This window comes from Fusarium redolens (genome assembly GCF_020744475.1).
Source record: "Fusarium redolens strain MPI-CAGE-AT-0023 chromosome Unknown BKA55scaffold_13, whole genome shotgun sequence".
Lineage (NCBI taxonomy): Eukaryota > Fungi > Ascomycota > Sordariomycetes > Hypocreales > Nectriaceae > Fusarium > Fusarium redolens.
In genome coordinates, this window is record NW_025763676.1 from 10509 (window position 1) to 34033 (window position 23525).

A 23525-nucleotide genomic window follows, 5' to 3' on the forward strand; every position below is an offset into this window, starting at 1 on the left:
TATTGCTTATAGTAATGCTAATTCTTGTTCTCTGTCTGGGGTTGGAGCTTAGGAGCTTAGGGTTAGCTTGGGGTTAGCTGCCTGCTTGGCTGGTTTTGCGTGTGGTTCTGCGTGAACTGTGGTTCTGCGTGAACTGTGGTTCTGCGTGAATGGTCTGTGCGCCTGGCTGGTTAGGCCAATCAGCTAATACAGCAGTTAACCCCAACCCCACTTGCCATTGTGGTTCAGCGTGAACCCGCCCGGGACTGGCGACCAGGGCGAAATTAATAGAATTAAATTAGTTGCCAGCCTGAATTAAAATAATTATTACAAGTATTAAATGGGATTAATTGAATTAATTCACGTGACTTCAACTTCTATAAAATTGACGGGATTGAGTTGATGGTTGAATTAATCGCCAGCCTAGTTTAAAAACAACCACCCTCATGCCCTCACCCCATTTCGATAGATATTTAGAAATGTACGGATGTGCTGGGAAATCTGGCTTAGCTGAGATCCTTCCACTTAGGCTCGCAGTCGCCCTTTGCGGCGATCCAGTCGTTGATTCCCTGGACGAACCAACCGCTCGTCCACTTCTCCCCAGGCTTCTCCTCCTTCTTGGGCTTACCGTTCTTGAAGCTTCTGGCGATGCAGCACACGTTCTTGTGGTAGCGCCACTGGAAGCAGCGACGAGATCCATGAAACTCCTTATCATCTTTGCGTAGGTCGTACCTCGCCTTGACGAGAGCGTTGCGCTCTTCGTCGTTGCTAAGGCTGAAATACTCGTCGTTGGTGATGCCGAGACCATCAGCCTCGCAAACCTTGGCGCAGTGCGCCTCATCATGGTGAGCGCGTTGCTCAACCGCGTTCTTCTGATCTTCCTTCTTCTGTCGGCCCTTCTGGTGGTCAGAAGCCTTGTTCTGGGCCTCGGGCTCCACTCCGATGTAGCAAACGTCGTCGGAAAAGTTGTCCCATTCATCCTGCTTCTCCTTTATATTTGGGCCGAAGAAGGCTTCGTATATGTCCTTGATTTGGAGGGGACCCTGCACTTCAAATTAGTTTGTTTCATTTTTTGATACGTAGCCATCCCCTGTGTGCACAAACCTTCTTCTCTCGCGTCTTCTCATATTGCCATACCGAGCTGACCTCCTCTGCATTCATGTGATGCATGGTCAAGATAGGTTCACACCAATGTCCATTTCCAAAAGGTAGCGTGACGGGTTTCTCGCCGTTGAACATCGGGTGAGCCTGCCTGACCTTCTTACCCGTCTCCATGACGGCTAAGGACATGAGATAGTCACCGCAGCATTCATGTGTAGCCATCTGATCGTACTTGGCCACTAGATCTGGGATCTCCGCCATCTTCTTGACTGTTTCGCCGTGAATAACATAGCCGCTACCTCCGTGGGCGAAGCGTGTATTCTTGAGCATGGTCACACTTCCGACATACGGTGTCTCTTGCCCGTTGACCTTGTTGCGTAGCCACCAGACCAGGTTTGACCAGAAGATATAGCTATCGGCTTCGGCAAATACATACCACTCCATGTTGGGGCGCATCGCCCAGACACGATCGATCATGTGAATAAACTTGTACTTGTCAAGTTCCCAACCACCCTTCATGTCGGCCGTGCAGTATTGCTGAGGAATGGGGCAATCGACCTGCGTCTTGTAAAGATCAAACTCCTTACGTCCCTGCTTGACCTCATCTTTGACATCTTCGAGGACGTTGTAGACGTGATAATTGCCAATTTGTTGCTCCTGTCCGAATTCGTTAGCTGCAAATATTAATATAACTGTGGAATGGAAACAGAGTTCTGTCAATAGCACGAAGCATGCGCCCGCAATTATCCCAAGTCACGCTTCCTCACCAATCGGTGTCGCTACTCACAAGGTCAGAGAAAAGTAAAAAGTTAGGCAAGCACTGCAGACTCGTCAGGAGATGAATCGGGAGCTTCGTGTATGCTTCGGTAGCACCCGTCTTCATTACTAGCAGGATACCGTCTGTGTTGGGGAATCCGTGACAGGCACCGTTCAGGTTCGACGGCGGACCAGAGGGACTCTCAACGTTTACCGGTTCACTAGGCTTAGTCTCAAGGACGACACTGATGGTCTCCTGGCTACCAAAGTCCTTGGTCACGGTCTGGTCGTCGTCGTTGTTCTGACTGCCCGTGTTGCCCTTACCTTCAGATGTGAGGACTCCTTCGGCCTTCTTATCCTCCTGAATTAGGCTCTTGGCGCCTTCAGCGGCGGTCTCCTCGTTCTCAAGCTTACCATCACTGCCTCCACTCTTATTGGGTTCCCCTTGATGTTTTTTGTTGTCGCCCTCGACCTTACCATCATCTTCAAGTGGACCACCGGCGCCCTCGGCCTCCTTCCTCAGTGTACTGTTCTCCTTGTCTTCTGCTTTGTTGTTGTCGTTCTCTTGGTAGGCGTTGCCGCTTTGTGGCTTCTTGTCTCCGGCGGGTTTGTTGTCGTCGTCTTGGGCTTCTGTTCTACCCCCGACGTCGTAAGTAGTGCCTTCATGGCTGGGGTATTCGGTCAAATGGCCGTAAATACCCAGGGAGTCGTCGTCTAGCTGATGGAGGGGCACGACAAGAAACATGGTTAGGACATAGAGAGTGAGGGCAACCAGCTTCCGGCCTCGAGGGGTGCTCCAGGCGGGGCCGAATCCGAGACCCATTGGGAAAAGCTACAGTACAAGCCAAAAGTACATAAAAAAGAGAGGAACTAGAAAGAATGAAGTGAGGGTGAGAAGAAATGATTGCATAGAAAGGAAAAAGGAGGGAATCTAAGGCGAACAAGTCATCCTTGACAAAGTTGGAAAGGAGCCGACAAGAAAAACAGAAGGAGGAGAGATGGTCACTTGATCTTAAAATCTTTTTAAGTTTTACAACGTGCATCATGTTCAATACAATCAACGGTCAGACGCACTCCCCCTGACGGGGATTGAAGCTTAAATAATGGGCTAGGAGGGTAGGTTGTGGCGTAGTAACACAGGACAAAGTTTACCGTGCATTGAGGATGCGAACCCAACGAGCGTGCACGGAAAAAAAGGACGTAAATTAATGAAATTACAAGGGAACAGGGACTAGCGCACGGACTATAAGTATGTATTTTATTCGAATCCAAGCAGTTCTTAGTACAGTAGTAGTAGGTATGGGTGTTGATGACGATGGACAAGGTCCACGGATTTTTATCCAGCCACTTACTCCACTGGATAGAAGCATAAATGTTTTACATTATTAAAGGAGCGATAGACCCAGACTCCCTGTCTCCCTCGGCACTTATCCCCAGCATAGAACTATTGTGAGAAGCAGCCTCCTCTCCGCTGCCTTCTTATTATCTGTTGTCACGTGCCCTGCTGCCTAATGTCGCCACACTTGCTACAAAACTATTTCAATGTTGAATCAAAAAAGGATTACCCCCAGAAGACTGTTGAGGCTTATACTTCAACATTCAATACCGATACAATGTAAAGAAAGTTATATGTAGCATTCTCTTTTTTAACCACTTTTATCTTCAACTAGATAACATCACAACCAAACAACAAAGGCCCATAAGGATCGTATACGGGGGCACCCGGAGATGGGCTCGCGCAGAATATCAAGAAAACAGCCGTCAATTCTCACTACCACCGCTCTTACACTTCCCCGTGTAAGTGTCAAACTTGTTCCCCTTGGGGCACCTGCACCTCTGCGTGTAGCTGCCCTAGATTAGTTCACTTTTGTATTTGCACATCTTGGAGTATTCGTTCTACTCCATTGCCTTCTTCTTGCAGACGCACTTATTCAAGTCGCAGACGCATTTGTAGCAGTCGGGCTTGCACTTGTCTGTTGTGCTAGAACGTCGGGATTTCAGTTGAGACTTCCGTAGGGATTTCAGTTGAGACTTCCGTAGGGATTTCAGTTGAGACTTCCGTTGGGATTTCAGTTGAGACTTCTGTAGGGATCTCAGTTGAGACTTCCGTAGGGATTTCAGTTGTAGGGATTTCAGTTGAGACTTCTGTAGGGATCTCAGTTGAGACTTCCGTAGGGATTTCAGTTGTGGGGATCTCAGTTGAGACTTCCGTAGGGATTTCAGTTGAGACTTCCGTTGGGATTTCAGTTGAGACTTCTGTAGGGATCTCAGTTGAGACTTCCGTAGGGATTTCAGTTGTGGGGATCTCAGTTGAGACTTCCGTAGGGATTTCAGTTGTAGGGATCTCAGTTGAGACTTCCGTAGGGATTTCAGTTGTAGGGATTTCAGTTGAGACTTCCGTAGGGATCTCAGTTGAGACTTCCGTGGGGATTTCAGTTGAGACTTCCCTTGGGATCTCAGTTGAGACTTCCGTGGGGATCTCAGTTGAGACTTCCGTGGGGATTTCAGTTGTCGGCGTCGGTGCATGGCACCTCTCGTCCTTTCGACCCCACTTCTGGCCGACAGGACACTTGCATTTCTCGTCCTCTCGATCCCACTTCTGGCCGACAGGACACTTGCATTTCTCGTCCTCTCGACCCCACTTCTGGCCGACAGGACACTTGCATTTCTCGTCCTCTCGATCCCACTTCTGGCCGACAGGACACTTGCATTTCTCGTCCTCTCGATCCCACTTCTGGCCGACAGGACACTTGCATTTCTCGTCCTCTCGATCCCACTTCTGGCCGACAGGACACTTGCATTTCTCGTCCTCTCGACCCCACTTCTGGCCGACAGGACACTTGCATTTCTCGTCCTCTCGATCCCACTTCTGGCCGACAGGACACTTGCATTTCTCGTCCTCTCGATCCCACTTCTGGCCGACAGGACACTTGCATTTCTCGTCCTCTCGATCCCACTTCTGGCCGACAGGACACTTGCATTTCTCCGCCTCTCGATCCCACTTCTGGCCGACAGGACATTTGCATCTTTTGGTGACTGGGTTGAACTCCTGGCCTTTCTTCTTGCAGATACACTTGCCGTGCATCAAGGAGGCCTCGCTGCCACAATAGCGGCGGGTGATGAAGTGACCCGAGGGACCAACATCATCAGCCTTAGCCTTGAGACCTGAATTCACGGCCTCAGGGTTGGGGATGGCGGTGACTGAGGTTAGGGTAAGAAGTGCATTTAGGAGGAAGTGTTTGAGAAGCATGATAGGCGAGTGGTATGTCCCTTAAGGAGGAAAGGCTATGGTGGGTAGAGAGGGGAACGTAGGGTTTCTTTGCGTTGATAATTGAGAATTAGAACAGTTCGTAAGGTAATGCCCAATATCTTGGTTGGAGAGGATTCTAGAAAGGGTGCCAGAGAGGGTGATGAGGAGAGATTATATAGACCACTGGGTTTAAGCCTATGCTAGATGCCCTTCCTTCTCTAGAAAATGGACTTAAAGTCCCGTCCCTGTTTAGAGGCTGGTCCAGGCAACCTTCTGCCTCATCGAGCTAGAGTCTCTTAACTCAAAACCAAACTCTCTTAGAATCTCATTGTTTTATGCATGCCTTCTTCCAGCCATACTGGACCAGTCACCTGAATAGACCACCCTCCAACAGCCAGCCTCACATACCGGATACGAGCTGCGAGAAATTCACTGACGCACAGAGAGATATTCCTAGCAAGATGACCCAATATTGACGAAGACCTTTGCTAAGGATACTCCTTTAAAAATTGGAAAGGCATAAATCATCATAATTAGGAATAAGACCTGCAGTCAGAGATTCCCATTGGTATGTCTTAACGCAGCGCCACTGGGATGATCGGCAAGAAAACGGCTAGACGGGCCAAAGCGGAAGGGGATTAAGGTTATATGGTGTTGCAATGTATCCATAGGCCAGGGGGTTGAACCATTCACGGAAGGCAAGCTGAAATTAATGACGAGAGATACGACGAACCGAATTGTTCTGGCGTCTGAGCACCCAAATTCTGTAACCTTGATAAGGATATGAGGTTAGGATTCTTCATAGATATTTCCTATACATTGTGCTCGTAACGTTAATTGTGAGCTAAAATATGTACGCAGGGACTATGAGTTTCGGACAGACGGATGAGCCATAGGGGATCGACAGGCAATTCATCTGACCATAAGAGGAATACGCGGAGAAGAATACTTTCAAGGTTGTTGAGAAAAAGCGAATTCAAGCAGCGGTAAACTAAATAGAGACATCATAGTGGCCACGGCAATCCAGGGACATGCAACCACATATTGCCGTAGAAAATGTTCTGGGCCGCATCTGATGCTTATCCTCCTGTAGGTACCAACCTTCGGTAGCCGATGTCCCGGAGTCTTAGAATACAAAGCATCCTCTCCATCGGTTTGTCGTCAGCGCTCTGCACCTCCCCTGGTAGCAGTATTGATCGCATCCAAAGTTGCAACAAGGCTCGACCTCTAGCGACTTAAACGTTGGCCATGCGTGTAGGTGGGTTTCAATATAGGTATAGGAGGGAGCCACAACGGGCCTACAAGACGGTTGAGCTTGCGGACAGAGCGGCCTCCTCCGACTTTCTACACCCCGCACTATCACCTTAGCTCTAGCGCAGAAGCGAATGGCCGTCGAACTATCCTTCGAGATCGCGTTTCGGCGTTGCCGTATGGAATATCAAGGTTATCCTCACAGAACTCCCCGCTTGCAGGGAACGAATAGCAGTCGAAGTTGGAAAGGAAAGGAGATGTCAATAGTTAACCTGGACTAGCATGCCTTTGAAAAGGTGGAAGATCTCTCTCTTTTAGAGACTGACTCCTGCCGATTGATTGTTTGTTGCGTAGCCACGACCCGATCGTTAGTAGCTCAGATACTGCATCGACGTGCAGCCGACTTGTTTATTGCTCCAGAGACTGTTGTGCGAGTCTCGTTAATCTCCTAACTCCTGTTAGACGAACTAACGACCGACAGCCTTGTCATCGATTGCAAAATTTAGCATGTGAAAGAGAGAAAGTCCATGGAGGTAGTCGATTTCTTTTCTTATTTTAAATTGCATGACACTTGTTAAATTTCTATTACAGTGGGAAGTATCGCGCAATAGAGTGAATGACCCATGCGGAGCTCAACATGCCGCCTGTTGCGTGTAATCGGTACCGCGACGTAGAGGATCTACATTTATAAGATACATCACGAGGTACATAATTAGGGATACGGTTTGGAGTAGGACTCGGTTACTGTAGGAGTGTGGGGCTTGATAAACTTATAAGCGCCTTCAGAGCAGTAGCGTTAAAGCCAAGTACAGATCTAGAAATAAAATCAGGAGCAGTAGCATACAGCGTAGTAAAATTCTAATAAGGATCACTCTGGGAGCACTCGGGTGCTAGATTATGCAAACTCTCAGAACACCTTTCGAGGTAACATCGTGTTTGTTCATATCAGGGCAAGATCAACTCAATGTAACCATCCTAGAGTGCAGAACAGATATCCAATTGACCCCCAACAAACAGCTCTAAGGTACTGCCTCCGGACCGAGTTCCGAAGTTTTGGTCATCGGTAACTTTGTTGGGGTTTTGGGGTCGCATCTCCTGTGGCCAACCCGAGATAGACCGTTACATCATCTTCCGCCCCAGCTCCGTTGCCCAGGAACCACGACGTTGTTGAGTGCAACTCCCTTGGGATTGCTGCAACCTTTGGTTACCTCTTCTCATGCCTGGTTTCCCCATCCCTCAACTGTTGTCGACATGGATCACTACTGTAACAAAAGTTGTTTGTAATTTGATCCAGGGTGGTCATCAATTCAATTCAATCGCCCCTCCGGTAGACAAAAGATCACTATGTGCACCGTGCGAGCGTGCGCGTGCCATACAACAGACCGTGCCACCCCTGTTTCAACTCAATCAACGCCCCAGATTGAATTGATCGCCACCCAGTTGTGGTGAGGCAAAACAGCCCCCTTTTCAACGACGGTATATTTATCACATCCCGCAACTGTTGTTTATATTGCGCAGTAGTGCTGGGTGAAAATATATTTTGCAAGACTTGGTTTTTTATATTTTTATTGAGATGAGAGTTCTTCTCAGGTTTATATCTCTAGATGATTTTATCTAGGACTTTCAGACTAACAGTCTAAATCCTGAAGGGAAGGGGGATCACCGGATTTTACTCCAAGGACGGGGAACCCAGAATGACTGTATGGCCTAAAAATATCTTAGTAATTTGCGAGTAATATTGGTAACAGACCGGCAATGTTAACAGGGTATCCATTATTTAATCGTTACGATTTATGAAATAGCATCCAACACCAATCTTCCATCCCACCTACCCGACGCTCAGACCTTAGCGTGGTCGTAAAAAAGTCGTTGAATTCAATACTGCTCTCTGAGCGCTTGCCAAGATACTTTCCCAACACTTCTCCCTTCCGACCAAGGTTTGTATCGCCGAATAGCGGGTTGGCTTCCTTTAATGTAAGAGACACCATATTTTCTCTATATACTACAAAAAAACTTTTCATATGATTCATAAATCTGGCCGCTTTTGCACCGAAATGCAGACTCCTTACTGCCTTCCTTCCATCTAGGACTCTAGGACTCAGGTCCTAGACAGAATCAGTCGAAGATATAAGGCCATAAAGGTCCTTCGACTGCAAGGAGAGAAATAAGAACAATCAATTGTTAACTGCACTCAGCATCCCTGCGTGATCCAACAACATCTCATCATGACAGATCGAATTTCCCATAACGGAAACAATGCCACCAAGGATAATGCTGATCGGGAACTTTTGCAATCGCCATTATTACCAAACTATCCAAAGTTTGAGTGGGATTTCGGGATGCAAGGCTGAGAGCCTCAACCATCAGTCGTAAAAGTGCACGGGCTTTCGCCGACTACCACTGCTTGTCTTTTTGAACTGTTTTATTTTAATTCGATCAAGTGCCTATCCAGCGACGGATACAAGATCCATTCTGCGTAAGGTCATTAAGATCACGTCCGGAGATAAACATGATTTTACCGTAAGCAGCTGCCATGAAAAACCGTCCTGATATGCCGACGGCTGTTATACGTTAGTACTGATGTCATAAGCACATTTGCCGAAAATGAAACTTACTTCAACGCCGGACCTGAGATAATTATGCAGCTGGGCGATCGACCTAGCAGTCTGACGCAGTATGAAGAGATATGGTTTCATGTAGGGCTGGGCAGATTTTGACGAGACTCAAAATATGTCGTTGATAGACCGGGATTGGTGATGCTTCAAAATCCAAAACCCTAAAATGACTAGTCTTGCCGATCAATGTTACTCTTCAGGCACAACAGCTGGTAGCGTTGAGAAAGGTCTGTATGTCGATCACTACTATATTGGACTATGTAGAGTTAATAATCCATACTGTTTCGTAATAACCGGAAAATTAGCCTTGGCAGAATCTGTTTGAGTCGTCTTGGCTCCTTTAACGGAAGAACTAGAGCAATGGAGATCTTGATATAGAATCACTTAATGACAACCAATACCGTACAACTTGAAAAGTCCGATAAGATGTCATAGAGTATCCTAAACGCTGGAAAGTATAGAATTAACCATGACTAAAAACGGTCCCTGGGAGCTCTTCACTGTTTATATTATCAACTGGGACGTCATAATTAATGTACAGGCCTGCTCTCGTCAATGTCAAGCATGACTGCAGACATAGTAGCTTCATACCTCTGAGGCAGAGATGATCGGCACCCATTGTTCCAGCCATCAACGAGGGGCTACAGTAGGTACGTGTCATTGGCCTAAGCTGCTTGTTGTTTCTGCTTGAACTTTCGCTGTAACCTTCATGCAATGCAGCCTTGTCTGAGCAAACTGTTTCAGAAGATGACGGCAATATTACAATGCCGTCACTTTTGATGGGCAAAAGTCCAAGTGCCGAGAGAGGTCAACTGGAGCCGAACTTATCGTATCTGGCTAGGACTTGGCATATGGGAAGAACTCCCAAACTCTCACACCTTGCGCTCCATGCGTTGTCGATCGTCCTGAAGCTTGTGAAGAGATGCGGCCTCGGACGGCAACTCGACAAAGGTTACGCTCGAGTGCGCGGGTCAAGGCACGAAAGAGATCACAAAGAACACCACTTGCTCACCCTTCATAATTGCGTAACCAACAAAGGCTTGAAGTCCACTCCAGAAGAAGTCATTCGCATAAGTCCAAAAATGTCTATAAAAGACAGGCATCAGACCCCCATGAATTGAAATTCACATCAGCACTCGCAACATCAACGCCCTCAACTGCCTCAAGCTCCTCTAAATGCACTTCAAGTACGGGATGGGTTAGATTGTGGCCCTGGATGAAAAAAACGTCATGAAAAGGATCGAGGCTAGTCTGACGGGTTTTAATTCATACCCTCAAGTCATCGCTTAGCCATGGTCGGAGACAAGAGGGCAAGAGGGCACCCACTCATTTCGTAACCAGGATGGATTTAACTCCGTTACCAACTTTACCTTCGTGCTAAGTATTTTATGTAATAGTGGCTCGGTTGTAATTACTAGATTAGAGACAATATTGTCAAGTTCGTGAAACTTAATGTTTCAAGGCTTTTGTTGAAATGAGAAGATGCTTATTGCTTAATTCGTCCTAAAAGTGTAGGAGGAGAGCCACTGTTTATGTACAGGCACGATCTCTTGTAGAATGTTCCTCCTTCTTCCACACCTTGCCACCGCCTTGGCCGCCTCACACTTGTGATCTCCAACAATGAGTTATAGTAATCTAGGCGATTAATGCGGAAGGCTGGGCTGTCCAGCCGTTTATCGTGGTGACAGGCCAAAATCACCTTGATAATTAGTACCGAGAAAGCTATCTCCCAGGTGATTGGGCTGTTGCCACGACCAAAGATGGCTGCACGGATAATCAGATGGGCCTGGAGTGGCTAAAACACTTTGACTGATATATAACTAGCCGATTAACTGGTCCCTATCGTCTTCTAATCCTTGATAGGCATGAAAGCCACCACTCTGTCGATTCTGAGATATATTGTCAGAAGATTATTATGCTCTGTGTGCCACCTCATTCGTCTCATTTACTTCAGCCTCTTGATGTCAGGTGCTTTGGGCCGCTCCAGAAGGCCTATGATCGGGAAATAGAGCATCTGATCAGAAGGTTTATAAACCATATTCCCAAGACCGAGTTCCTTCCGGCATTTTACGCGGCTTTTAATGCCACTATAACAGAAAGTAATATAAAGGGAGGCTTTGAGGGAGCCAGGCTTGTTCCTCTTGACCCCGAAAGTGTAGTTTTAAAGCTTAATATGCAGCTATAGACTCTAACGACGATTAAGGAGGAGGTTATTAACTCCCACCCTTGGACTTCAAAGATCCCAAAGACGGTCCTTGGGGCTAGGCCTCAGTCTAAATACCTCAAAAGACGAATCAGAAGGCCTTAAAGCAGTCCCCTAAAGCCAATTGTAGAATCACTTAAGTCGCTTTCTAAAGGAACAAAGGTAATAATGCATGAGGTTGCTTTAGTAAGGGCTGAGAACCAGGGCCTTCAGCAGGCGATTGAGACATCTGGAGAAGAGTATAGCAACAAGTTTTACTTGGTTAAATAGTTATTATATTTTTATAACGGACCGCTAGTGATAACATTTACAATTTGTAGTCCATGTAGGGCAGGAATAGATCACTGGCCTAAAGGGGGGCTCCACCAGCACCTTAGGGAGAACGAGAAATGGATGTTTCTAAGTCATATGCACTCGCTTTTAAATGTTTAAATTCTCTGCAAATCATTAATATCATACGTCACTGTGTTCAGCAAAGGAGTTCGAAGGTTAACATATTTAATCTATCAGACTCAAGGGTTCCCCTCTGGAGATCAGTCATACCAGCCTATATCTACCTCGTCAATGATGTCCCACTGTTTAGTGAACTACTTTTTCTTCTCCTCTAGCCCCTCGGTGCATAGGATCTCGTAGATCGTCCTCCACGCGCTATTAACGGCGCCGATGATCCAGGCATGGCCAGAGCTGAGCGCCTCGCCGGCAAAATGCATATGCCCCTCGGCGGCAGGGCGCATCAGCCACGGCATCACGCTGCTAAACTGGCCCGGAGAGAACATAGCGAAAGCACCGTTCAAGTAGGCCAAACCGTACCAGTTAAACGCATAGTAACCTTCGAATTCTAACTAGAGGAATTCATAGGACACGCCATTCAAAACTGCAAGGTCTCTTAAGGTTATGTTAACCAGGGTCTTGATGCTCTCCGGCTGGTAAGGGACCTGCGTGGTGGGGTTATGCAGGTTAAGGTATGAGCCAAGGCGAGACGAGTCCTGACCCCAGACATAGCTGGCAATCATAGTACCGGGTGCTCCCTCGATATCAACGCCGTATAAGGGATATATACAGCGGCGGATAGGCAGGCCCGTGAAGGACTAGCCGCCCTTGAAGGGTCCAGTTGAGAGGTTCTCCCACCTAGATTTCAGAAGTTAGATCCCTTTTCTTTATAAATCTTATAGCTTCAAAGCTAACAATCGGGACTTACTATCAGGTCTTGAACTTGAATCCAATCTTAGTTACGGGGTCATAGCTATGGCACGGATATTAGCGAAAATGCATAGTAGTGTTTAACTGAAGAAGCTGCTGCAGTGGTGTACTTACTTCAGTATGCAAAAGGCGGTGTTCTGGTAATAGCCCAAGTCGAGTTCCGTCATGTTAATAATCTGCTGAGCGCCTAGGGGGACAGTCGAAATAACATATACATAGTCATATTCCTCAGTGTCATCGACAACGATCTTCAAGCCCTTATTGAGTTCTTGTTGATGCTGGTGACCCTATGGTTCAGGACAGGCTTGTTCTTGACAATGAGATTTATTCCCTTGGTCAGCATATCCATGCCGCCATTAATCAGCGTCCACTTGTTCATATCCGCGCTATAGAAGATCCATTCCTCCATGACGGCCTGGGACATGGAGTAGGTATCGTAGTAACCTATGGCGTCGTTAACGGTCTCCATCCAGTCGATCTCGTTATTGGTGAAGCCCTTCTTCAGGAGGAACTGCCGGGGTGACATGGAGTTATACTCTATCAGGAGGTTGAAACCAGCATCAAAGTCGGCCAATAGCGCGTCGGTCATTGTTTTAACCTGGTCTGCCTAAACCTGGGATGCAGAGAGAACATCAGAGGTTGCGGTAAACAGAGGCACGTCATGGCGTCTGGCAGATACCGAGGCCGGGTCCTGGATCAGCAACGTAATATCGTTATACCGCCTGAATGTGTTATTCGCCGTAAAGATGTAATTCTTCTAGACTACTTTGTGACGGTCGGATACTTGCTGGTTAATATAGGGGATAAGGCTCCAGGTCTTATCGCCAATGACACAGTCCATATAAGGCATAGGCGGGAAGCGCATCGCTCCAACGTCCTACAGATGAACAAATCAGCCACCAGAACGTCTACTTAACTCAAGGTCATTCATATAGTAGTCGTAATACGCAGGATCACTGGGCGTAGACTTGTCCCATGCCTCCTGATTAAAGCGATAGGTAAAAACTCTCCTACCGATGCGGTCAGAAGCTTCGTGGATATCGTAGTCGATGTCAAGAGAGTCTAGTAGCACCGCCGCATACAAGCCTGCCACACCACCGACAATCCCGACCTTCATGGGGCAATCTTTAGGACTTGGGTAGGGATGGTTTTAATACCGTATTATTGAATAAAACGCGCGTTTTGTATTAAATAAAAAAAAAACATGGCGCGTTTTATATGTAGTATATTATATTCCTAATTAGGCTTAGTGTTATTTATAAATGGCTTAGTGCTAGGATGTTGCACTAAGCGTGCTTAAAGGGTTAAAGTGAATATAATAAGCAGTGGTAAATATATTAATTTATTGTATTTTTCTTTTTTATCTCTTATGCGGGGTATTCCATCCTGCAGAGTTAGTTAAAGCATAGAGCTAGATTACTAATGCAGTTATTTCCTAAAGCCGTGAAGATTATGCCTACCCTGCAATATAAGATTAATGTACTCCCTGTTCTAACCTTTCTCCCTAACTAGAACCCCTAAATCTTTTAAATCTAAGGGTATGCATTACTTAATTTAATTAACTAAATAGCTCGGTGGCTGTGAGTTGACCTGGTTAACCACTCTCTCTAGTGGCGTTAATTAATTATCCCTTAAATTAAGTTAAATAAATACTGGTTAAAGTTGTTAATCTCTAAGCTAAGCTATTTTACTCCTACTACCCTATCCCCCTTTCTTTACATCCTACCTTTACCTAGGATCCTTTTTCTGCCTTATTACTAGTATTATTCTTAATAAGAAGTAGTAATATATTAAGGTTATTAGTTACCCTAGCTTATAACTATAATTGCAGTACTTAATATATTCTTATAATATTTATATCTAGCTAATTTTATAATAGTATTACTATCTGCCTTACTGCTATAATTATCCTTTTATATTTTATTAATATTAGTATTATAACCTATATAGCTATATTATATAGCCCCTATAATTTCTGCTAATTACTGCAGGGTTACTTCTTCTAATAATAATCCTTAATAATTAAATTACTTAGATTATAATACTTTAATAATTAGATTATTATAAATTACTAGCAATCCTTAAAGATCTAACTTTTAAATTACTTTTATTTTCTATTAAGCTATAAGGCTACTTTTAGTATATAAATTATATTTATTAATACTTTTATAAATTTATTAATTATTAATAAGACTTCTTTATATTAATAAGCCTAATAAGTATTACTTAATTATTAAGAGATATAATAATTAACTTACCTAATATAATGCCTTATATACTTTATAAATATAAACTTAGTATAGATTAATTTCCTTATTTAAAACTTATAATTACTATAATTAGCTTAATTATAAAGAAGTCTAGTATTATTTATAAAAAATAAGGATACTAATACTTATATTTATATTAATATAATATTAAATTTCTAATATTATTATTTTTATTCTTTTATAATAACTATTATAATTTAAGCTTATTAATATCTTTATTAATATTATTAAATAAAGTTACTTTCTCTTTTACTAAACTATATTTAAAAACTAGCTATATATACTTATAATATACTTAAAATAGGTTATAATACTTTTACTATTACTTTATAACTAGTTTGTTATTTATAAGACTTTAGACTACCTATAAGTACTAATAGTCTAATTCCTATACTTCTTAAATTATTTACTTTGCCTATATTACCTATTTTATATTATCTTTTTACTCATTCTTAAAATACCCTTATTAAAAAGCTAGGTATAATACTAAGGTTATATAATAAATTCATATCTTATTTAGCTTATTATAATACTTATTAAGTTTTTCCTAATGTAAATTAATTTTAATTTAAAAGTACTTTATATTAAGTATCTTAAAAGGAAGCTATTTATAGTCTTTAAGTACTTTTAATACAAACTTAAATTCTTAAATAACCTCTTATATATTCCTATATAAGCTAACTTACTTTAAAGGTAAAGAGTAATAATAAAAAAAAGACTATATAAGATAGTATCTTTTAATACTTCTTAACTATAAGCTAAGTATATACTACTAATTAGGTTTAATTAAGATAGGGTCTTTATTATAAGATAGAGAATTAAATAATTAGTTTAATAGTATTAAATATAAAGGAAAAAAAGTAAAAATTCTATATAAAAAAAAGTATAAAGAACTTAAGTCTTTAAGGGAATTTATTCCTTTATATCTATTATTATAGATATCTATTTAACCTTATTAATAAAGCTTAGACCTCTTACCCTAGAATGCTTGCTATAACTATTATAATAATATCTTCTAGCTTGAACTTTACCTAATATATACTTTAGCCTAGCCTCGATTTATATATATATAAAGCAGGAAGCTAGTTTAATATACTATTACTATAATAAAAGTATTAATAAAGTAGTCTGCTAATAGTAATATATATAATAGTTATTAGCTTACCCTTACCTATATGCCCTACCCTATACTGTATCCCCCTTTTTCTTATCTCTATTAGTAACTTAATTTATTACTTACTCTCTCAGTCTCTCTTAATCTCTCTCCTTATTAATCTCCCTCTTATAAAGTAACTAGGAATATCAGGGAATAAATAAATAAATAATATAAGAGATGAATCATCTTACTGCTGTAATAAATACCTCTCGGTGATAAATAACATATTATTGCTTCTTTACTGCCTTATTAGCTATGGCTATGCTTGTCTTTGCCGGCTGTTTCTGCTTATTAAAGTCCTTATTAGTATAGGAGAGAAACTAATACTACAGACAGCTAATCTCCTAATAGTTCAACACCGTCAGCCAGGCCCTAATCTTAATACCAGAGATAAGCGCAAGCTACTTGCTTAGTATTACTATATCCTATATCCCCTTTATAGCTAACTTCTAGATCTACAAGTTAAGCAAGTTAGATAATCTGTAAATACTAGCAAGCTAGTATAGCACCTTCTTAAATAGCAGTAGTGATATAATATATATTACTATTACCTAGCTTAGATACTTAGGCAAGAAGTAAGCTACTTAATAATTACTTGCCTTATTATTTAAATCCTTATTCTTATTATAATTAGTAAAAATAATTATTTATATATTAAAAATATAAATATTGTTTAGTTAGTATTATAATATTTTAATATTATTATTTTAAAACCCTACTTAAGATATTCTCTTTAAATATATATAACTAGTTATATCTTTATTTAAAATAATATAAGCTAGCTAAGATACTTTATAACTACCTTATAGTTGTAAATATATTTTCTATAACTTCTTGCCTATAATACTTATTAATATCTTAATACTAGGCTATAGTTATATATTCTTTTAATTTATTATAAATAACTATTTTAGCCCTTTATATATTAAATTATTAGTAATATCTTATAGCTATATTATCTATTATAGCTTATCCTTTTACTAATTACTTATTAGCTTATTAAGCTAGTTTTTAGCCCCTTATAGCATTACTTAAGTAATTAACTAAAAGCTAGCTATAAAAATATTATTACTTAAATAATTAACTATCTTATTATTACTATCCTATTATAACTATACCTACCTATTCTTATAATTATAATAACCTTAGTTATATATTATTTATTAAATAATTATATTAATTAATAAATATAAGCTACTTATAAGCTATTTATAATAACTCTTATAAAAGTATTTAATTATAATAAAGCTTATTTTATATATTAAATACTTTAAGTTATATAAAATATTCTTAAAGAAATACTTTAATATTAATACCTAGCTATATTATAAGATATTAATTAGAAAGTAAGTATATAAGTATACTAAGACTTAGTTATTATCCTCCTTAATGCCTAATATAGCTATAAAGTATAGTAATAAGTTATAATATTACTTCTAGCCTAGCTTTTACTTAATATTACTAATATAAAAGCAGCAGATAGCTTAATTAAGCATATTAAGATTACTATCAAGATTGCTATTAAGATTAGTATTTAAATCTGCCTTAGCCTCTGCCTCTGCCTTTTAATTAGTATTACTCTTTTACTATTACTATTACTGCCTTCTCTAACATTAATCCTCTTCTCTCTTTATATTATAATTAGCTATAATATTAAGCTACTATATATTATTAATAAGATATCCTTACTACTTATTTATAAATTAAATACTATACTTTATATAGGCCTTATCCTATCTAAATAGCTAGATATAAATATAATAATATAAATACTACTCCTAAGTTATATTATATTAGTTTATTATTATTACCTCTTATTTATACCTAAATAGCTTTATACTAAGCTTTAAAATATTAATACTCTTAAGGTATTTTAGTATCTTATTTAATATTTTATTAAAATACTTTAATTCTTATTATAACTTATAATAAAAGGTTTTAGCTAATACTTATAGCTTTATATTAATATCTTAGGCCTTTTACTTTTATAACTTTAGCTTACTTATCTTAAGTATTAATAATAAACTAGCTTAATAAAACATAAGCTTATTTATATTTTATAAACTATACTTACTAAGACTTCTAATTAATTCTGCCTAGTGCCTTAACCTTCCTCCTGCACTTAGCAGCAGCCTTTCTAAGGTCCTTCTTATAGCTTCTAACAAGCTTTAATAGCCTAGTATTAATACTAATACTAATACCAGCACTAACGCCGCCTCAGCCCTCTCTTAAGCCACTTTTACTACTCCTACTACTCCTGCTACTACTGCCACCGCTTTAGCTACTACTACAGCTATTATAGCAGGTTTATACTACCTTAATAATCTAATATCTTATATATAAAGCCCTTTATAATAACTAGAGTATAACTAATTCTTAATTATATTACTATTTACTATTCTTATACTTCTCTTTATTATACTTAGCTAGTACCTAATGCCTATAATAATTTAATTAATTATAAGTTAAATACTAATAACTCTTATAGCTAAAGCCTATATATATCTTAAGCTTTATAACTAATAGGCTCTTATTAGCTAGTAGCCTTATATCTTTATATATTAGATTTTAAAGTATTTAGGGCTATAAGCCTAATAGTAATAAAGAGGTAATAAATATAATAATCTCTTATAACTATACCTTAACTATTTTATAGGAGTTAAAACAATAATACTTAACTTAATTTATATTAGGCTTAATAGCTATTAGGTAGAGGAGGTAAAGAAAGATATTATACTTTTTAAACCTATTATTAAAAATTAGACTTTATTTAATTTTTTAAATTGTATTACTTAAGTTACTAGTTAAGATAATATAGGTTAAGACTAATAATAAACTAAAAGAAATTAAAGGATTAGAAGTTTATTAAGTAAAAGTAATTAAAAATATAAGGAAAATTAATAAAAAACACTACCTAGAAAATAAAAGAATATAAAAACTATTTAAATACCTTATTAAGGCCTAATAACTCCTACTTAAACTACTTAGTGATAGTAAACTAGGCTTAAAAAGTACTATTAATTATAGTACTTTCTAAAGTAATATATTTATTTTACTTTGCCTTTTCTAGCTTATTTATAAAACTAAAACTATATTAAATTATATCTAAACCTTTTAACCTAACCTAATAATACTAGTGCCTTAAAAAAGTAATTTTAGTAGATTAAGTATTTATTTTATTATAAATATACGTAAACTTTACTTAAAGATTAATTAATTTATTTTTAATAGCCTCTTCCTCTTATTTAAAATAATGCTTTTTATTAACTATTTTTTAAGTAACTATTATATTAGTAAAAGAATTATATAAACATTATAAAGATAGCTTACTTACTGCTATTAATAAATTATAGCTATTATATAAAATCCTTAACTTAATATAAGAATTATAAGAATTTAAAATAATCCTACTTTAAAGTATTATAATTTAAATAATTTAATAAAAGAGGATAATTATTAGAAGAAGTAATTTTAATATATTTAATAAAAGTTATAGAGACTATATAATATAGTTATAAGAGTTATAATATTATATCTATTAATAATTAAGTAATATATACTAAGCTTATTAATATAAAATAGTCTTATTAATAGTTAATAAGCTAAGTTTTATTTAATATTAAAAGAATATATATATATATTATAATAGCTTATAGTATTATAAAGCAGGCTTATAATAAGTTATAAGTTAATAATATAAGCTATTTTATAAGAATTATAGTTTATTATAAGGTTTAATATAAGCTAATATATAATTAGTAAGAAATTAAGTAAAGTATATATAACATAAGCACTTTTTCCTTTTAAGTTATAATATATCCTAAGCCTAACCCTAATATTATTAAAAGTATCTAGCTAGCCTTTAATTAATAATAATAATAAAAATATTAATAAAAGCTATTAATATAAACTAAGTATAATTAATAGCACTACCTTATTTAAATAAAATATATTTTAAGTTTAAAAATTAGAGATAATAGCATTATATATAGTAAATATTAGCCAGATATACTTATCCTAAAAACAAAATCAGCCTAGCTATGCCAAAGTAGAACTGCCTCGCAAAAGTCACTTCAAGTACACAGGAATAATCACAGAGTTACAGGCTAGGTGCGAAGTCGGCAACACCAGCTCCAGGTGGATAGGAGTATCAAAACCACAAATCGGAAGACTTCTAAGTACAACCCACGCACCACCCCGCCTTCGCGTACTTGCACAGCATATCCCTGTAAGATACCAAGTAAGAGAAGAGATAATATATACATGAGGAAACAAATCTAGACGCTTCCTGTTTCCCTTCCCGCCTAAAATCCTAAGTCTATGCCACTCTAACTTAAGCACGCCTGGGCTTATCCTGGGCCTAGACTGGAGTCAGACTAAGCGCCGCAAAGATTCAAGAAATATAGGTCTACTAAGTCTGGTTCCGGCCTTTAGCATGTATAAAACTCAAAACGGCCCCACGACAGGCGAGCTCATCAATGCTAGCTCATATGCGATGACTTGTTGGCTGAAGACGTCTATTGATATGTTTACTTACCTACCCGGCATAGTCATCACGAGCGTTTCTGCTGCTCCTTATCTGCATGCGCACATACCTGTCATTATTGAGTGATTGTATCTTTCGGTTAGAAGTAGACATGAGGGCAAATATCCTTCAAAAAGATGCACAAACTACCGCCTCCCTCGCAGTAGACCTTCCGAAATTAAACAATACCTATCCACAGGGAAGTAAATCCCATTTTTCTCATTCTTAGCCCCTGAATTTCGGCTAGGCTGGCCAGCATATAGCTGATATTACTATATGTTAGTCGTCAACATATGCACAGATATGGCACAGACTTGGCCTAATGGTACCAGCAAATAATCCCAGGATATTCCGATGGTGCTATTAACAACTATCCCTTGAAAAGGCAATCTACAAGTTACAGGTACTGTTAAGCTCGTGGTGCTGATGTTGAGTCGTCATCGACACTACCATGTTCAATTGAGGGCGGCCGCTGACTACACGGTTCATTATTCAGGATGTTAGTATCCACTTACCTTCAGTATACGATTGGCAAACCCATGTTTTTAAACTTTATAAGCCACAAACAAGCATATGCAGGCGCCTTGTTCTTAGCTTCTAAAAAAGCAAGCAATGGCCTGGTTTCACTATTCTCCCCCTGCAATATCAGGAAGGGGCCTTATCACTAGTGCCTCAGCCGAAAATGACCCGCAATAAAAGCTTCCTTAATCTAGACATCCGAATTGAGAAGGTGCCTTAATGCGTTTCAGCTGTAAGTGTAAGGCAAAGTAGCAGAATGTTGCCACTATGAGAAGGCAATCCGGGTGTGATAAGCTATAAGAGCGAAATTGGTTCCAGGGTTGGAGTCAGCTGCTCAGCCCTTTGCCACTGCGCCAAACCTGTTACCACACTCGTTGGCAAATTCTTAAAAAGGATACCATATATTCTGAGCGCGACAGTACCTTTTTTGTTTCGTCGATAAAGCGTAAACCTATCAGCTCAAGCGGCACACTCATAATGCCCACCATCGCTGAGCCTGCAGGTGAACCGCTTCTAATGGACCAGGAAAACGACTTTAACACTTCTACAAAAGCTTTTGACCACGAGAAACAACCCGTCAGCACTGTCGGTGTAGTACCTAGCAATGAACAGATTCAGAGTTCAGCTATGACCAACAAGACGTAGCCGCCAGCGGACAGAGAGTCGGAAAAAGGATGACAGAGAAAGTCGATTCGCATGAAGGAAGCATGTCAGAAAGTACGGGTGGCTGGCAAAAGACCACAAGGCGCATTATTGACGGTTGGTGGCAGGAGATGCTCTGCTGTTTAATCAGTATCATTTTCCTAATAACCCTGGCAATAACTCTAAGGAAATTTAACAACAAACCTCTGCCTAATTGGCCATCTGGTATTACTTTAAACACAGTTTTAGCTTGCAAAGCTACAATATGCAGAACCGCGCTACTTATTCCTGTGACAGAAGGGTTGGCACAACCCAAATGGACTTGGTTCAAAATGAAGCCACAACCACTCAAGGATTTCGAAGCATTTGACAAAGCATCGAGAGGATTAGGGGGTAGTCTAAGTCTACTCTTATATACCAAGGGATGGTATACTTTCCATACTACCTATAATTCGAAGATTAGCTCACAAAACTAGGTTTGTTGGTATTATCGTTGCATTTCTTTTAAGTACTACGATTGCCACATCGACAATCACAAAGTTTGCCGTCACGTACCTATCGAAGTATATTGAGAATAGAGACAAGTGGAGTGCAGAGGCATGGAGATTAGCGGAGAGCTGGGGGAAGGATGACCCAGAATTTGCACTCAGTAGGTTACTCACTCTTCTAATAACTGGTTTCGGACGACTTTTACAATACGTTATCTTCTTTCTACTATCTGCTGGTTGACAAATATCTGACAAATACGCATAGTGAATGGGCCAACTATTGCGAGAGGGGTCAGACGAGGAATTCATAATCTGGTGACCAAACAGATTCCGTTTAAAGAACCAAAGTGCGCCTCGGCGAATTGCGAATGGTCCCAATTCCGCACGCTCGCTATAGGATACGAGATAACCAGTCAGTCATGTTTCTCCCTTAGTACACAGTTACAAACCACCCTTGGGCCAAGACCCCATGGTAGACGAAGGTCTATGGTAGCTAATGTTACCTCTAGACGTCACCCACCTGATCGAAGCCGATATCAATTTTTACGATGGTACTCTGAATATTACCTTCCTAAATGGAGTTTATATACTACCAGGCAGAAGTCGTGCCAGATATACTAGTGCCCTAACCTAATTTGTCGGCAGTAGACTAACCCTAGTATATAAGTATTTATAAAATGTATTTATTCTTAATTATTTTACTATATATTAAGAACTATTTAAATTTATACCTTAGGTAGTAAAAGTATCTTTTTATTAGTATATTAATACTTATAATACTTATCTAGTTAATAATACCCTTTATATAAATAAATTAGTATCTTAAATCCTAACTTTATAAGAAATATAAAGGGATAAAATTTATAGATATATGCTATTAGTTATATTAGATAAAGATAATATAATATTTATAATTAGTAGGTTATTTACTAATATAATAGTAAGCCACTTAAATAAGTCTCTAAGTGGCTAAAGTATTATTCTAGGAGGAGAACTAATTTGGGGTATATTAGGCAGTGATATCTTAGTATAAGCTACTAAAGAGATTCTATAAAGATTTATAGGGGGTAATTCTATACTTGAAGTACTTAAGAAAGAGAAAGCTTAGTATATTGCTGTAGAAGGTATGGCTTCAAATGCGGCTAATAGTCTTATAAATATATAAGTTCTAACTATTCCTTATATATAGCAGTATTCTAATATACTCTTAAATAGACTGCTTCCTGATAAGTCTAATGTCGGTAGGATATTATTATATAGTAAGGTCTATATTTAAGTCTGGTAGGAGTGGTTAGTACTTTTAGGTATGCAAGTTGCGCTATCCGTCATTCTTCTCATCTGTATTATTATTGAGTTAGCAAAAGCGGGGGTGAATATTATGAAAGGGTCTATAGCGCTGGTATTTTTTGCTATTAGTGCAGTAGAACAGGCTAGGATGGAAAATGGTGGTGCCGAGTTGGGACAGAAGGGAGATTTTCAGCAGCTGGCACATGTTAACCTACGAAAGGTGGGCCAGAATTGGGTCCTACAATAGAGGTAGCCAAAATCAGACTAGTATCACAGGTGAAAG

At 39.4% G+C, this 23525-nt stretch overlaps 4 protein-coding genes across 4 annotated transcripts; 1 reads left to right on the forward strand and 3 right to left on the reverse strand.

The window, feature by feature from the left end:
* Positions 1-325: 325 nt before the first annotated feature.
* Positions 326-2887, reverse strand: BKA55DRAFT_575550 (uncharacterized protein). Its single transcript, XM_046193387.1, has 3 exons — positions 1868-2887; positions 1084-1737; positions 326-1022 (listed from the first exon to the last, which is right to left on the reverse strand). The coding sequence occupies exons 1-3, from the start codon at positions 2657-2659 to the stop codon at positions 486-488; spliced, it is 1983 nt and encodes a 660-aa protein (XP_046046176.1). The 5' UTR covers positions 2660-2887; the 3' UTR covers positions 326-485.
* Positions 2888-4390: 1503 nt separating this feature from the next.
* BKA55DRAFT_518186 (uncharacterized protein) lies at positions 4391-5086 on the reverse strand (the record flags this gene model as incomplete). Its single annotated transcript, XM_046188254.1, has 1 exon — positions 4391-5086. A coding segment is annotated over one exon (696 nt), but the record flags the coding sequence as incomplete, so codon positions are not given.
* Positions 5087-11742: 6656 nt separating this feature from the next.
* Positions 11743-13472, reverse strand: BKA55DRAFT_596088 (uncharacterized protein; the record flags this gene model as incomplete). Its single annotated transcript, XM_046195895.1, has 6 exons — positions 11743-11997; positions 12031-12157; positions 12470-12612; positions 12642-12962; positions 13014-13077; positions 13273-13472. 6 exons carry the CDS (start codon positions 13470-13472, stop codon positions 11743-11745), a joined length of 1110 nt encoding a protein of 369 aa, XP_046046178.1.
* A 7830-nt stretch (positions 13473-21302) lies between these two features.
* BKA55DRAFT_541977 (uncharacterized protein) lies at positions 21303-22589 on the forward strand (the record flags this gene model as incomplete). Its single annotated transcript, XM_046190445.1, has 6 exons — positions 21303-21414; positions 21444-21584; positions 21717-21894; positions 21944-22116; positions 22221-22367; positions 22465-22589. 6 exons carry the CDS (start codon positions 21303-21305, stop codon positions 22587-22589), a joined length of 876 nt encoding a protein of 291 aa, XP_046046179.1.
* Positions 22590-23525: the final 936 nt, after the last annotated feature.

Coding starts and splice junctions, on each gene's coding strand:
- BKA55DRAFT_575550 (XM_046193387.1), bottom strand. CDS start 2,659: ATGGGTCTCGGATTCGGCCCCGCCTGGAGCACCCCTCGAGGCCGGAAG. Junction 1,738..1,867: donor TTTTACTTTTCTCTGACCTT/GTGAGTAGCGAC, acceptor GAATTCGGACAG/GAGCAACAAATTGGCAATTA. Junction 1,023..1,083: donor AGAAGACGCGAGAGAAGAAG/GTTTGTGCACAC, acceptor TTTGAAGTGCAG/GGTCCCCTCCAAATCAAGGA.